Source organism: Hydra viridissima, unplaced genomic scaffold (assembly GCF_058129835.1).
Source record: "Hydra viridissima isolate aposymbiotic clone 2 unplaced genomic scaffold, HvirCarnegie_v1 scaffold_11, whole genome shotgun sequence".
Classification (NCBI taxonomy): domain Eukaryota; kingdom Metazoa; phylum Cnidaria; class Hydrozoa; order Anthoathecata; family Hydridae; genus Hydra; species Hydra viridissima.
The window spans coordinates 14,522,501-14,536,909 of NW_028324310.1; the positions used below are offsets into that span (position 1 = coordinate 14,522,501).

At 28.9% G+C, this 14,409-nt stretch overlaps 2 protein-coding genes across 6 annotated transcripts in view; both read left to right on the forward strand.

The window, feature by feature from the left end:
• The window catches only part of LOC145191571 (putative N-acetylated-alpha-linked acidic dipeptidase), a 15,893-nt gene extending 13,085 nt beyond the window's left edge, over nt 1-2,808 (forward strand). For 3 of the 4 annotated variants that reach the window (XM_090066370.1, XM_090066372.1, XM_090066373.1), the window contains 6 exons: nt 583-677; nt 776-866; nt 954-1,212; nt 1,294-1,384; nt 1,646-1,735; nt 2,211-2,808. In XM_090066370.1, coding sequence (XP_089922496.1) covers nt 583-677; nt 776-866; nt 954-1,212; nt 1,294-1,384; nt 1,646-1,735; nt 2,211-2,391 — 807 coding nt within the window. In that variant the 3' untranslated portion in view covers nt 2,392-2,808. Of the gene's footprint in view, nt 1-582; nt 678-775; nt 867-953; nt 1,213-1,293; nt 1,385-1,451; nt 1,586-1,645; nt 1,736-2,210 lie in introns of those variants that run through there. The other variant, XM_090066371.1, reaches the window with a different exon arrangement.
• A 3,889-nt stretch (nt 2,809-6,697) lies between these two features.
• LOC145191129 (TM2 domain-containing protein 3-like) lies at nt 6,698-13,879 on the forward strand. Of its 2 annotated transcripts, XM_090066611.1 has the most exons (5): nt 6,698-7,094; nt 7,940-8,035; nt 11,994-12,054; nt 12,144-12,219; nt 12,463-13,879. In XM_090066611.1, exons 1-5 carry the CDS (start codon nt 6,873-6,875, stop codon nt 12,629-12,631), a joined length of 624 nt encoding a protein of 207 aa, XP_089922737.1. In that variant the 5' UTR covers nt 6,698-6,872; the 3' UTR covers nt 12,632-13,879. The 2 variants fall into 2 exon arrangements, with proteins under 2 accessions (XP_089922737.1, XP_089922736.1); XM_090066610.1 differs by lacking the exons at nt 6,698-7,094; nt 7,940-8,035.
• The last annotated feature ends 530 nt before the right edge of the window (nt 13,880-14,409 follow it).

Sequence of the window (14,409 nt, forward strand, 5' to 3'; positions counted from 1 at the left end):
ATATTTTTTAGGTTCTGTAAAATTTAAAATTTACAAAAATTTTAATTTGTGATTTTTTTGTTGAGGGCATCTTTAAATTCAATTGAAATGTAAAAGAATTTGTTAAAATGAAAATGTAGAGAAAAAAAAAAAGCAAATCAGGATTTTGGGAGATTAAATTTAGTTAACCACCCTGTATTACATTAGTAATACAGGGTGGTTAACTAAATTTAATGTAGAAGTTTTTTTTTTTTTTGAAGAAGTGTAGAAGTTTTTGGGAACGAGGCAAATAAACTTAATTTTTTAGTAATAACGACATTCTCAAAGTCGCTTTAAGATGACTGATGCAATTACGCCTTTTTATCAGTTGTTTAAGAATTACATCTTTTTGAATTCAAGTCTTCTTAAAGTTTTTAACGAAGTAGAAACAAGAAAACTGAAAGTCATTAAACTGCAAAGTTGGTAAAATAATTAAAAAAGCTATTAGCATTTTTTCTGCTTAGACTCAGAGTCATTGCTCAAAATCATATAATATTCAATATTTAGAATAAAGTGATATTTCTGAGTTGATATAGTTGTTCATTTTTTTATACTAACTTTCAGCTTGAATCTGCTGATGATCCAAAGAAGACATTATATCAAGATTGGCTTGAGAAGAGTGCAAAGCTACAAAATAAAACTGCAGTTAAAGAACCAAGGTATTTTAAAACAGATTTTGTACTCAGTTTATTTTAAGAATAGTTTTTTAGGATTATTTTTCTTTTTAGTATAATGAATCTTTCTAATTTGTTTCAAGACATGATTTGATTTCATCAGGAAGTGATTATAAGGCATTATGGCACCTTTATGGAGTAGCAAGTGGTGATTTTCGTTATTATTTTAGTAGAGTAAGTGATTTGGTTTTAAGTATTTGAAATACTAAAAAAAAATGAAAGAAAGAAAAAAGATCAACTGATAAAATTGTTGCTTTTCAGATTGACTATCCTCTACTTCCTCAAAATGCACAATATCACACACGCTACGAAAGCTTTGATTGGATGGTAAAGTTTGTTGACCCTGACTTGAGATATCATCTAACAATTGGACGACTGATGCTTGCATCAGCCCTTCTAGCATCAGACAAAGTGATTGTCCCACTTTATGTTGTTGATTATGTGAAGCAAGTCCAAACATTTTTTGACAGATTTAATAACTCTTATAAAGATATTCTTCAAAAGCAGAATATTTCACTAGGTCAGTTGTTTAAGTTATCAAAAATTATAAAAAATGATTTTTTAGAAAAAAGTTAAGAATAATTCAATGAAATAATTTTAGATTTTGCTCAGTTGAGGCTGAACAAACTGCTTAAAAAATCAAAGATATTTCAGTCATCTGTTGATAAGTTAAGCGAAAAGCATCTCTCTAAGTAAGTTAAGTTTTTTTTTGTTTTGTTTTTTTTATCAAAAATTGATCTGTTGGAATAATACATATAGGTAATGCATGTGTATTGAAGATAAATCTAGACTTGTGCTAACGACGACTGTGTTTTGAATATGTTTTTTTGGTCAATGCAGTTCATACAATTGTGCTGTTATGACATTTAAGATAAAATTTACGCATTGAAGACGCATAGACTTCAATGATGAAATACCGTAATGTTTTTTCAATGTCAATTTTTTTCATGCAGCCCATATATTGTTCGCAAAGTCAACGACAAGATAATACATTTCGAGAAAAATTTTCTTGTTCCAAATCTTATCAAGCGTGTTGGAGTAGCGTAAGTGTTGATTTCATTAGATTTTCTATTAAGCTATAACTTCGTTAAAATTGACTGGTGTTTGTAAAATTCGAAATTTAAATTATAAAATATAAATTAGATTTAAAAAAAAGAGGTTTTTTAACGTTATCGCAGCGTATAATGATTTTACATTCTTACGTTGCTTTGATGTCAAAAGTCTAAGGTTTGTAAAAAAAATAATTAAAAATCACATAAATTTCGTAGTCAAACTGGGGCAATTACACGCTCTAAAGAATCTTACACAATCATATTTGCCTAGTTTTTTACGGTTTCAAACTCAGTGGTGGAGCTAATTATGAGGGGTGGAGGCGTGTGGAGGAAACCCCTTCACTTGCTCCATCAATGAATTAGGCGCAGTAAAAATATTGATCTTCTGAAAGTTAGTTAAACGGGCGGAAAGATTTTTTTAAAAGTCATAATATAAGGTAAATAAATTTTATCTTTATTAAATTAGGCACGTAGTATACGCCGAAACATCCTTTAAACTCAAAGATGAGAAGTTTCCTGGTATAAGTGAGGCTATATATTATGCGTCTAAAGATCCAACGAACGATTGGGATGCCGTTCGAAAACAGATCACAATGGTTGTTTGGTGTTTTGATAGTGCTAACATGTCTTTGGATTTAGACGTTTGAGATAATTAAAAAAACTTATTTAAAAATGTTTTTTTTACACAATTGTACAAAATTAAAAAATTACAGGTTTAAAAAATCCACTCACAATTTGCTTTCAAATATGGTTTTCAAACTTTGTTTGTTTTTTTTTTTATTTTAAAGCGGTTTGACCAACGATTTTTCGTTTTATATTTTTCTTTCTCATTGCTTTTGATTTTTAATTAGATACTAGTTTATGAAATATATTTTAGATAACATTCATATATATAGATAAGAGTTTATACAGATGTAAGTTCATGTCAAATAGTTTAATTTAGTAATTTTATACTATGTTAATGTAACGTCAATTTATGTTAATGTAACGTTAATTTATGTTAATATAACGTCAATTTATGTTAATGTAACGTTAGTTTATGTTAATACATGCTTTCATTTAAATGTCATATTTTTTATGATAGAAAAAGTAAATTTTTGCTTTTTTACTATTTTGAAAAACATTTATTATATTTACTAAATAAATGACATCCTTCTTTGGGATAATTATCAGAAACGTAAAGTATGTATTAGTAAATGTTTTTTATTACTCTCTTTTATCACTCGGTGATGCAGATCACTTAAATCTCTGCTACTTAGAAGCAGAATGTTCTGAGATCAGAATCACAAAAAGATGTTTCATTACATTTAATGTTCATTAAACAAATCTAGTAAAACAGGTGGAATTTGTCCTACATGATTACCCATCCAATTGGTTATAAAGAAGACGTACACTGTCCTCCAAAACATTAGCAACCAAATAAAAAAATGCTTTTTTTCTACTTTGAATACTAATTACAGCAATTTAATTTTTTAAATTACGCTTTGAATACAAAAGATGCTTATTATTACATATAAGAAAAAAGATTTGTACATAATAAGACTACTTCACGGTTTGAAAAATTTGACTTTTTTGCCGACTAAATACCCCAAAATTCCCCTTTTAAGGGTTCATTCAATATATATTGGGGACTCCAAAACAATCAATTTTAACATCCTGAATTAAAATCCAAGGGAGATATATAGCTTCGAAATTACCGAATTTTCTCACTTACTTACTCAACTACTCTGTTTTGGAATTGTAAAGGCTAAATTAGGTGAAATAGTTTTAATATATATTTTATCATATTGCTGTAAAAAAAATAAATAGATAGCAATAAAAAAATACACAATAAATATGTAAAACTATTATTCACAACATTTCTAAATTTAATTATCGCAAATATCTTCGTTGTACCCTTTTGTGCTTCTTAGAATTTTTTGCTATTGTAATCAACAACAAAATTCAACAGCTGTTTGGAATAATCTGGATGAGACAATCCTTTTGAATCTTTGCCAATGAGGCTTGAAATTTGAATGGAGTGCCTCTGTTGCTTGCTCACTGTAAATTCCAAAACCAGTTTTATGGTGCTTTAGAAATTGTGGAACATGGTAAAAGACAGCATGAACTTTTGGTGTGACAGAAACATTCAACTTTAGATAATTCTTCTTAAACTCTTGAATCTTTTTCTCAAAGTCTGGACAGAGTGAGCATCCAAAACAAGAATTAACAACTTGGAGAAACAAATCTAGAACATGGCAGATGGATGATGCTTCAAATGTCTTATCAGCAACGGTTATCTGCTTCAGAGTGTCAATTTTTTTCAGCAACTTCATGCAATCATTGCCATTGAAGTGATCACCATGGTACGACTGTTATGCTATATGTATTGAAGTCAACCATTCTTTTGTTTTTGGCAAAACGTGAACCAAGTGCTTGATAAGATGGTTAACAACGCAAAGAAGCAAATGAAGTTCCATTGAAGGAATAGCTTCTAAGATAAGCTTTTCATCTGGGAATCGAAGTATTGGTGGATGAACAGCATTCTCGAATTCATTTGATTTCTTTAGATCAGCACCAGATAAAATAAATTTTTGATGTTGCTCTCTGATTGTTTCAAATGCTCTGAGTTGGCCACATGTGTTCAAATTTGTCGACTCACTGTTGCACCAGCAGCAAGGATGTTAGCTACTGTGAGATTGAATTCCACAAATAATATTTGCAAGCTTCATATCACAAGACAGAATCAATTTGTCAATTAATTCATTAACTTGCATTAGGTCCAAAATCAGTTTGATAATCTTTAATGTTTCAAAAAAAAACAACATATATAGAATTAACTCTCAAAAGGGCAATTTTGGGATATTTAGTCGGCAAAAAAGTCAAAATTTTCAAACCGTGAACTTCCAGCGAAGTCGTAAAATTTGCGGAAAACCCAGCGAACTCGGTGAATTTCCAGTGATCTTTTACAGTTCCTGTGAACTTTCACTGGAAGTTCGCTGGGTTTTTTTTGTAAGGGTAACTATTGATGTTAACATTTTTTAGGGTAGTTTTAAAAAAGTTGCTAATTTTTTGGAGGACCACGTTTTTGCGTTAAAATACCAATACAAACAAAAATTCACGTTTATTTTTTTTCAAGTTGTCTTATTATGTTAAAATCTTTTTTCTTATATGTAACATTAACCATTTTTTTCATTTAAAGCGTAATTTAAAAAAACAAAATTGCTGTAATCAGTAATCAAAATAGAAAATTTTTTTTATTTGGTTGCTAATGTTTTGGAGGACAGTGTAAAATAAAACGTAAGAGGATTAAAGAAAGACTTAAATTAAGCCTTTTTAAGTTTCTTATTTTGAGGATGGATCATGTCCATTTATCATCATCATCATCATCATCATCATCATCATCATCATCATCATCATCATCATCATCATCATCATCATCATCATCATCATCATCATCATCATCATCATCATCATCATCATCATCATCATCATCATCATCATCATCATCATCATCATCATCATCACCATCATCATCATAAGATTTTCAGTACCACTTATTATACGTGTGGATTTAGTCTCTTGTATGATGGTTTCGGGATCAGTTAAGGACTATGCATTCAAAGTAAATGCAAGGTCGGCTGATTTTAAGGCATCAACTGAATGGTATGAAGAACATTTGTTCATGTTAACATAATCTTCCTTTTCTGACCAGCAAGCTTCCTGATTCTTTCGATAAATAAGTTTCAATCCGTCCAACTGTTTGTTCAATAGCAATAACAAACTTTTGGAACTTTATTCTGACCATGAACAGTCAACAATTTGCGAGGTTAGAATTATTTTGTTCTATCTCCAAGTTTAAACGTTGGGAGAAAGTTTATGATATTTTTCTTAAAGTAAAAATTATTTAAAACTTTAGCTTTAACTTTTTAAGAAATAATAACTTATGTTTTAAATAATTTATGTTTGAACAAACTGTTTAGAAAAAAAAACTGTAAAATAGAGCGTATTTTAAAAGTAGTCATTACTTAGTAAAATTAATAACTCATTTTCTCCCAAATTTTAAAATAGGAGATAGAACAAAATAATTCTAACCTCGCGAATCGTAAAACATGAGAAAACACGTTTTTTTTTTCCATTATCTTTTTCTAATGCTTAGCTATTCTAGCTTGAATTTTTATATATCTTGTAAACCGTAGCGATTTGTTTCAGAGTTGACAGATACAAGAGTGAAACATCGACAATGTTTCAAGGAAAAAAATCAAAGGTGGTCGTGGCTGATCATAAATACCTTAAATGGTATTATATCTTAACTAATATTGTATTTAAATGTAACTGATATTTATTTTGTCTCAAATCCCCATTTAAACTTATGTATATGCAAGTTATGCAACAACATCATGTACAAGCCATTAATACTAAAAAAAGGGTCAACGTTTTTTTTTTGCTCAGTGAGTTAGTTTAAGGAGATTGAAGGGAAGTTGAAAACAGAAGTAAAATGATTTCTTTGTAAACAATATATTCCATTAAACACAGTTTTAAATGCTGTTTTAATGTAACACAAATGATAAAGCACATTCTCTTAAGTTGTAATAAGGAATGCAACTCAAAGTATACAGTTAAAGACAATCAGCTTGAAAAAATCACATGAAAAAAATTGTATTGATGATAAGTTATTGCAGACTCAGGTTTGAAAAAAAAACTGAAAATGCACATGATACATTTCTTACTGACTTATTTTTATTTAAAGAAAATGCCATACCAGGGATTGTAGAAGATACTCCTTGTTATAAAGCAAAAGCTAGTTAATTTTGAACCATTCTTTTGCCTTTCCTCCCGAAGGACCAAGACTAGATTCATATATAATGATATATAAGTTAAATCATCTGGATTTTTTGAAGTTTTTTTGCGTTTTGCATGTTTTATTAAAAATTTAACCGAAAAATTATAAAAGTTTTAAAACGAAACTGCCGTGGGTTTAAAGTATGACTTCATGATACTCGGGTCTGAAAAATTAATCTCTATTGTCTCATGTTACAAGACCCATGAAAAAAAAAAAAAGTTGAACATCTTTGTTGGTGCCAACGATAAAAAGAGTCCTTATTTTTTCATGCCAACAAACAGCGAAACAAATCTCTAATACTTATGGATGGCTGATTTTGCTACCATTTTTTTAATAATTTTGGTTTCTTATGTGGATCTAATTTTATCTACCGTTACTACAACAACAGAAAGTATTAAAGTGTTTTATCAAAATACACCTTGTAATAACTTACCTTTGACACTTATCAATTGTTCTTACAAGCTTGATTGTATTTATGGTGAAAAAACTAGTGGGAATTGTACTGCTCCCTCAGATATAGTTTGCCTGGTTAGTTTATTTTTAAGTGGTTAGTTTTCTGATATATACTTTCTCTTAATATTTAAAACAAGGTATATATCAGACCACTGAAAAAATGTTGATGTAGATCTAACTGCTGATGTAGATTAAGATGATTGTTTGAATTTTGTTAGATTATTATTAGCTTTTTTAAGTTAATTTTTTTGTTAATAAAAAGGTAAAAAAAATTATTTTTTTCTTCAATATTAGTTTAGTAATGTTACTGATTAGTATCAGGATATAATCTAAAACTGATAGTTAACCATTTTAATGTTAACTAGAAACTCTAGTTTTACAAAAGAATGCACTATTCTAGATCCTTATACTCCTCTTACCAGTACCTTACTCCATATTAAAATGTTTTAAGTGTGAAGATTATATTTTGAAAAGTTATTATATAGATTTATTTTGTAGTACCTTTATTTTCTGTTTGCATATTATTGTAATATCATTATTTGATTATTATATTTTATGTACCATTAATTAATTGTGTTATATTCCTTTAATCTAATAAGTTGTTAAATTTTATCTTTAATTTTAATTATATTCTTAAGTTATCAAGTTGATGCAATCAATCTATTTATTTTTTCAAATAAATTATGAAATATTTTAATAAAGTAAAATCAAACAGTTACACATCCTTTCATCTTGTTTTACAATCTTTTATGTACTTAAATTCTATTTTCTTTAATTGGATCTTACTATGAAATGATGTAGTAATAAAAAAAACAGTCATCAATCATAGTGTAAGATCTCAGCAAAAGAACTGCAATTCCGCAAATGCTTTTTTAAAAGATAAATATTTTTAAATGTTATAATAATGAAAATTATTTTAGGGTGAAAGAACATTTCAGGTTGAAGGTGTTCCTTGTTATTATTGCTTTCAACTTCCAAAGGAAACACACAATTGTGAATTACCAACTGATTGCCAGGTAAAGTAACACTAGAATTGATTATAGTTAAAGTACAATTAATTTTTATGGGATGTATGATGACATCACTAGTTTTTCTGTTGTGGTCACATTTATATAAATAAAAATGATAGTAGAAAAACTGGTAATGTGCTTCTTAACTTATACAATTGAAAACCATCACAACCTATTTTTAAGGAGTAGAAATAAATATGTATCAAATGTAAAAACAAGTGATAAACATATCCATTGTTCAAAATACATGTTTTGAATTTTATTCATAAATCAGTGTTAAAATAATTTATTAGTATGAAAACTTGTGATGACGATATAATTAGAAGTTTTCATAAAAAGCTATGATAGGGAATTCATTTTTGCATACAACAATTTTTTCAAATCTGGCTAATTGTACATGGATTTGTTTTTCCAGCAAGCACATACGTTGAGAAGACCAATTTCGTTTGGGTTTTTGAAAAGCTTATCTGTGCTTTTGGTGCTTAAAATAAATGTTCTCTTCTATATGTTTCACTTTTGTTAAAAAGTTTATTTTTGGTTGACTAATTGCTCTTATATTTAGATTGTTGTTCAATAGTTTTATCAATTTGTCTTCTTTTCCTGCTGTTTGAACTGCATCAAATATCATAAAATTTGTAAATCTTTTTTAAAAGCACTAACTAGTGAATGTTGCTTTTTTCAGTTGCTCTAATTCCTAAGCCATTTCTTTTTTAGCTCTGTCTTGTTAGAACAATGCTCTGACCATTTAAATATAAAGCTGATTGTGGAGTAGTTGTAAGCTTAAAATCATATGATCTATTTGGAGTGATGAAGTTATATAATGTTTTTGAACTTCCATATTTCTTGTAATATAGACAAGAAAGATAAGAATAACATTTAAAATTTACCAAGTAAAACTTCAGCTCAAATTAAAACACAAGTTTAATATCACTATGTAGACTATGTAACAAATTAGAATATAGGCATATAAAACTTTGATATTCACTTTTCAATTTTTTAGGTGAATGATTTATATATAGAAATCTACCCAAAATGAATAATTACAATGCTGACTCTTAATGAGCAACAATGTGCTTGAATAAATATGGTAACAAATGTTTTTATAATCAAGTCAAAAAAATTTGGGGCTAGAACTTTTCCATCAAATTATCACTAATAACTCACCATAGAATGGTTTTACTCTCTAAAAGAATTTTTAACAATTTGATTTATAACACTGCGTTTGATTTATAACACTGCATTTGATTTATAACACTGCATTTGATTTATAACACTGCGTTTGATTTATAACACTGCGTTTGATTTATAACACTGCATTTGATTTATAACACTGCATTTGATTTATAACACTGCATTTGATTTATAACACTGCATTTGATTTATAACACTGCATTTGATTTATAACACTGCATTTGATTTATAACACTGCGTTTGATTTATAACACTGGATTTGATTTATAACACTGCGTTTGATTTATAACACTGCGTTTGATCTATGACACTGCATTTGATCTATGACACTGCATTTGATCTATGACACTGCATTTGATTTATAACACTGCGTTTGATTTATAACACTGCATTTGATTTATAACACTGCATTTGATTTATAACACTGCATTTGATTTATAACACTGCATTTGATTTATAACACTGCGTTTGATTTATAACACTGGATTTGATTTATAACACTGCGTTTGATTTATAACACTGCGTTTGATCTATGACACTGCATTTGATCTATGACACTGCATTTGATCTATGACACTGCATTTGATTTATAACACTGCGTTTGATTTATAACACTGCGTTTGATTTATAACACTGGATTTGATTTATAACACTGCGTTTGATTTATAACACTGCGTTTGATTTATAACACTGCATTGAGCAGTGTGGGATTATCATTGTATTATATTTTAGGACTGAGCTTTTTTAAATCAGAAAATTTTTGATTTATCCACAATAATTATCCATAAATCTCTAAAAAGGAAATGCACTGTAAATGGCATATAACTTAGCAAAAAAGATTTTCATGGGACAAACTGGTAGAATATGACACACAATATCATTCACAACTAATTACAAACAATGATTATTACAATTCAAAATAACTAAATTAGGATCTTATTTAAAAGCAATTGAGATGTGCCTGCATTTTTGATGAGCATATTGGAAGCACCATCATAAACTCAATTATATAATAAACAAATTATTGTTAAGACCATGGCTATAGAAAACACTTTAACAAAAATTTATGATAGAGGAGGTTTCTGTTTTGCTCAATTTGATGAGATCAAAAAAACTACTAACAAAATTTGATTTGGGAGTTTTTTACTTGCAAGCAGATTAATAGAGCAGATTTCTTGCTTGTTGTGGTAGATTCATCAATTATAAAGTCAATTTTCTGATTGTTTTCCAATTTGTAGTTTACCATCTTTTTACACAATTCATTTGCAATGTGGTAGGTTATATCTGCACACACATGTTAAATACTCCCTATGCTTAAGCCGTTTTCTATTTGCAAAGGTATTAGTTCTTTCAAACCAGAAAATGGATGATTTGTTTTTGCTAACTTGTATGCAGTCTGAAATATACAGTACCTTATATCATATTGATTCATCTGCATTTTCATGCTAAACATCTCTATGGTTTTTTTTTTTTAGACTTTTAGAAACTATTTTGTAAGCTTTTACATGCACAGCTGATAACTTATGAGAGAAAAGTTTCTTCATTGCGGATTGCTCTTTCTTTTCTTTTACATTTTTCTGTACTTGTTAAAATTGCTAATTGTCCATTCACTCACTAATTTTAATCTCTGAGTCTTTTTTGAACCTAAATAGTTTACAGAGTTACAAACAGAACCTAGGCCAGTATTCGAAATAGTCAACCATTCAAGTATCTTTAATTTTTCCTTCTGTTGGATCTTTCACCAGAAAAAACTGTTTCGTTTTTTCATATTAGGTCCATTACTCAAATAGTTGCTTTTTTCTTAATTTCTGCATCATCATCTGAGATGCCTTCACAACTTTCACTGCTTAGTTTCTTTTTCTTTGCACTTACTAAGTGCTTATCCATCTTTTTAATCTGTAATTGATATTTTTTGTTGTTATTTTAAAAAAAAAATCAAAACTAAAATTTGAAAATTCTTATAATCAGAATCTAAATCCCACATTTATTCATAGAAAATGGAGTAAACTTAAGTGTACTTACATTGGTTATTGTTTTTTTTTTTTTCTAATGAACTTTTGTTTTATAAGGATGACCAAAATGTACTGATATGTTATTTCAAAATGAAACATCTGATTATAGTCTATATGAATTTTTTTTTGCAATTTTTATAGATGTTTAGCTTCATTTCAAAAAAAGCTTTTTACTGACCCTTGCATTATTATATTAATCAAGATTCAGGTATCGATTTTAGAAAAAACTTTTAGATTTCCAAACTATACTTAGATTTTAGACATAATTATCAGTTAAATTTTACGTTACTTACCTTAAAATATTTAGGAAAATCTAAAATATATATCTTTGAAGGGGTCTTTTCTTATGTAGTTTTGATCTCTTAATAGTTAAACAGATCGTTGTTCTTGAGAACAAAAAAAAACTTCAAATGAAATTAAAACAAATGAATGCTTCTTTGTTTCAGCTCTAAAATGAATAGGAAAAAATGTAATATTTAGAATTGTGGTTTGAGATTTCTATCATTTGCCAGGAATATAATAATATTACCATAATATTAAATATAGGTGTTAGCAGGAAATCACAACTAACGTATTGTCTTTTACATCCTTTAATGAATAGTAATAATGACATCTCATATATTTTATGACTGTTTTAATTTTTTTAAATGTAAATGTCATAAATAGCATTGCTTAACATCAACTAGTTTTTCTTTCATTTTAGTCATAAAATTTACAGTTTTTCTCTTGAACAATTTCCTTTTTTTTTAATTTATTTCTAGAGTACTTCTCATAAGCCTGTTATTGCCAAATGTTCTGTTGGTGATCATCAGCATTGTTTCGGTAGGTTATCAGTTCTTAAATGTATTACAACTAAACAGCATTTCTCATCTCAGTAAATGTAATATCCTATTATCTTTTATTTTGACCAGGTAATCGAACGTTTTCTAAGTCTGTAAAGTGTGATCGGGTATCAGGCTATCATTGGTCTACAGCATTTATATTAAGGTTATCCTAACTTGCTAAATTCAAAAGTTATAATATCTACTATGTAAAAATGATTCTAAGAAGAATTTCTATCATTAAAATTAGTTAAAAAAATGTAATTCTCATTAAGCTGACTGTAATTTTTCTCATTGAAAATAGTTACTAGAAGATAATCGAAGAATATAAAAGAAAAAATGGGTTTACTATGTTAGACCTTTTTTTTATTTTAATATTTATATTTAACTTTTCCCTGTCTTTTTTTAGTGTGACTTTAGGAGGGTTTGGCGTTGATCGATTTTATCTTGGTTTTTGGAAGGAAGGACTTGGCAAACTTTTTAGCTTTGGTGGTCTTGGTGTATGGACCTTAATTGATATTGTGCTGATTGGTGTTGGTTATATCAAGCCTGAGGATGGTTCGTTGTATGTTTTTTAGGTTTATTTTTGTAGCATATAGCTTCTTGGCTTTCAGAAATATTGTTTACAGTTCTGGCGTTTATGATCTGAAGCATGATGTAGAAACTGATCAGATAACAGAAGAAGAAGTTATAAACAATAAAATGGATTTTCCAATGAATCAAATAAACGACAAAGAACGTTTAGAAACGGTTTATGACGTAGCGATCAACGAAGAGAGTGTAATAACAAAAGATATTCAAATGAAACTTTTTGAAACTTTGGGGAAACTTCATCAAAATCCGTCTTATGAAGAAATCGAGCGAGAATTTATACAGCTCCTCGGAAGCGATGATTATGATACCTTGAAAAATGACATTAAGAATGTGCCGTACGATGATTTCATGAAAGCAAAAAAGGTTTTTGATAAATATAGATTTTTGGATGGAAAGACTTTAAATGAAGAGTTTTCCATATCGGCACCTCAGTTTCTCACTTTGAAAGGCAAAATTGATAAATTGCTTGCGGAAAAAAACTCTGCTCAAAAAAGCGTTGAAACTTCACAATCGCATCGGTATCCTTGTAAGCCTTTTAATTTAACATCGCCAGGGAATTCTTCTGTTACTATGATAAATAGCGATGCAGCTATGACAGAAATTTTAACGCAAATGAACGAAACAAAAGGTTGTGCGCTTGTGCTCTTTTATAGTCCGTACTGTGAATTTAGCGCTCGCATTGCACCTTTATATAACGCGGCAGGAAGGTCTTATCCATTCATGCCAGTAATTGCTCTTGATGCTCAAAGCACTATAGGTATGTCCGCAAGGTATGGTATTGTTGGCATTCCAACAATAATCTTGTTTTATAGTGGAAAAGCTATGGGTAAATTCAATGGGTCTCGTACTGTTCAACACATGCATTATTTTATAAAGGATAACACCGGTTTTGACCCAATTGCCGTGGTTAACATCACGGAAGAAGATTTTAAAGGTCCTTTATCTTCGATTGTAAAAGAATCGTCAGATTATTTCTTAATTTTTTCTACGATATTTTTACTGTCTTTTGTACTTTGGATTACGTGTGGAACTTACGTAATTGAGATGAGTTCAACTATGTATATTAGATGGAGTTCGCGTTCGGAAGATCACCAAAAAGTCGACTAAAACCCATTGATAACGTTTCTAACGATTTACTGTAGAAAAATGCGTTGAAACGAAAAAAATAGATGTTTTCACCACAAGTAAAATCTGTCACATAAAGTAATTTATATGAATAATAACTTAGCGAATTTTTTGGGTTATTTAATCTCCACGCAAAATCTTGCTAAATAAGCATCTTAAAAAGTGTCAGTGTACGTAAAGCGTCTTATGCTGATTCTCTCTGAAAATCGTGTTTTTCTCTGTAAAAGTTTTTTGTTTTTTTTTTTTACTTCTAAAGGATTTCAGTGTCATTTTATTGGCAAGTCATATATGCGTTAAATATTTAACATACGTTTGGTTATCAACGTATCGAAGATATTAGTAGTAAATTCTTTAATTATAAAAAAATACAGAGCATTTGTATACCCAAAGCGTTTAGAAATATATACAAAAAATTTGAAATTTTGCAAACAAAAGTATCGCGTGACTCTTCACAGACATCTGCACTATCGACTCAAATAACCCTCTGTTTCTTTTACACGTGTTTTGATCGCTTTTATGAAGTAGTGATCTAATTAGAGAAGTCAAAGGCTATCCAGACTATGAGTTGAGTGAAATCCAGACTTTCAATTGAGTGTTTTTAATTTTCTCACTAATATTAATTTGAACAAGATCCGTG

Excerpts from the sequence above, each read along its gene's own strand:
- LOC145191129 (XM_090066610.1), top strand. The coding sequence starts at position 12,609 with ATGGTTCGTTGTATGTTTTTTAGGTTTATTTTTGTAGCATATAGCTTC.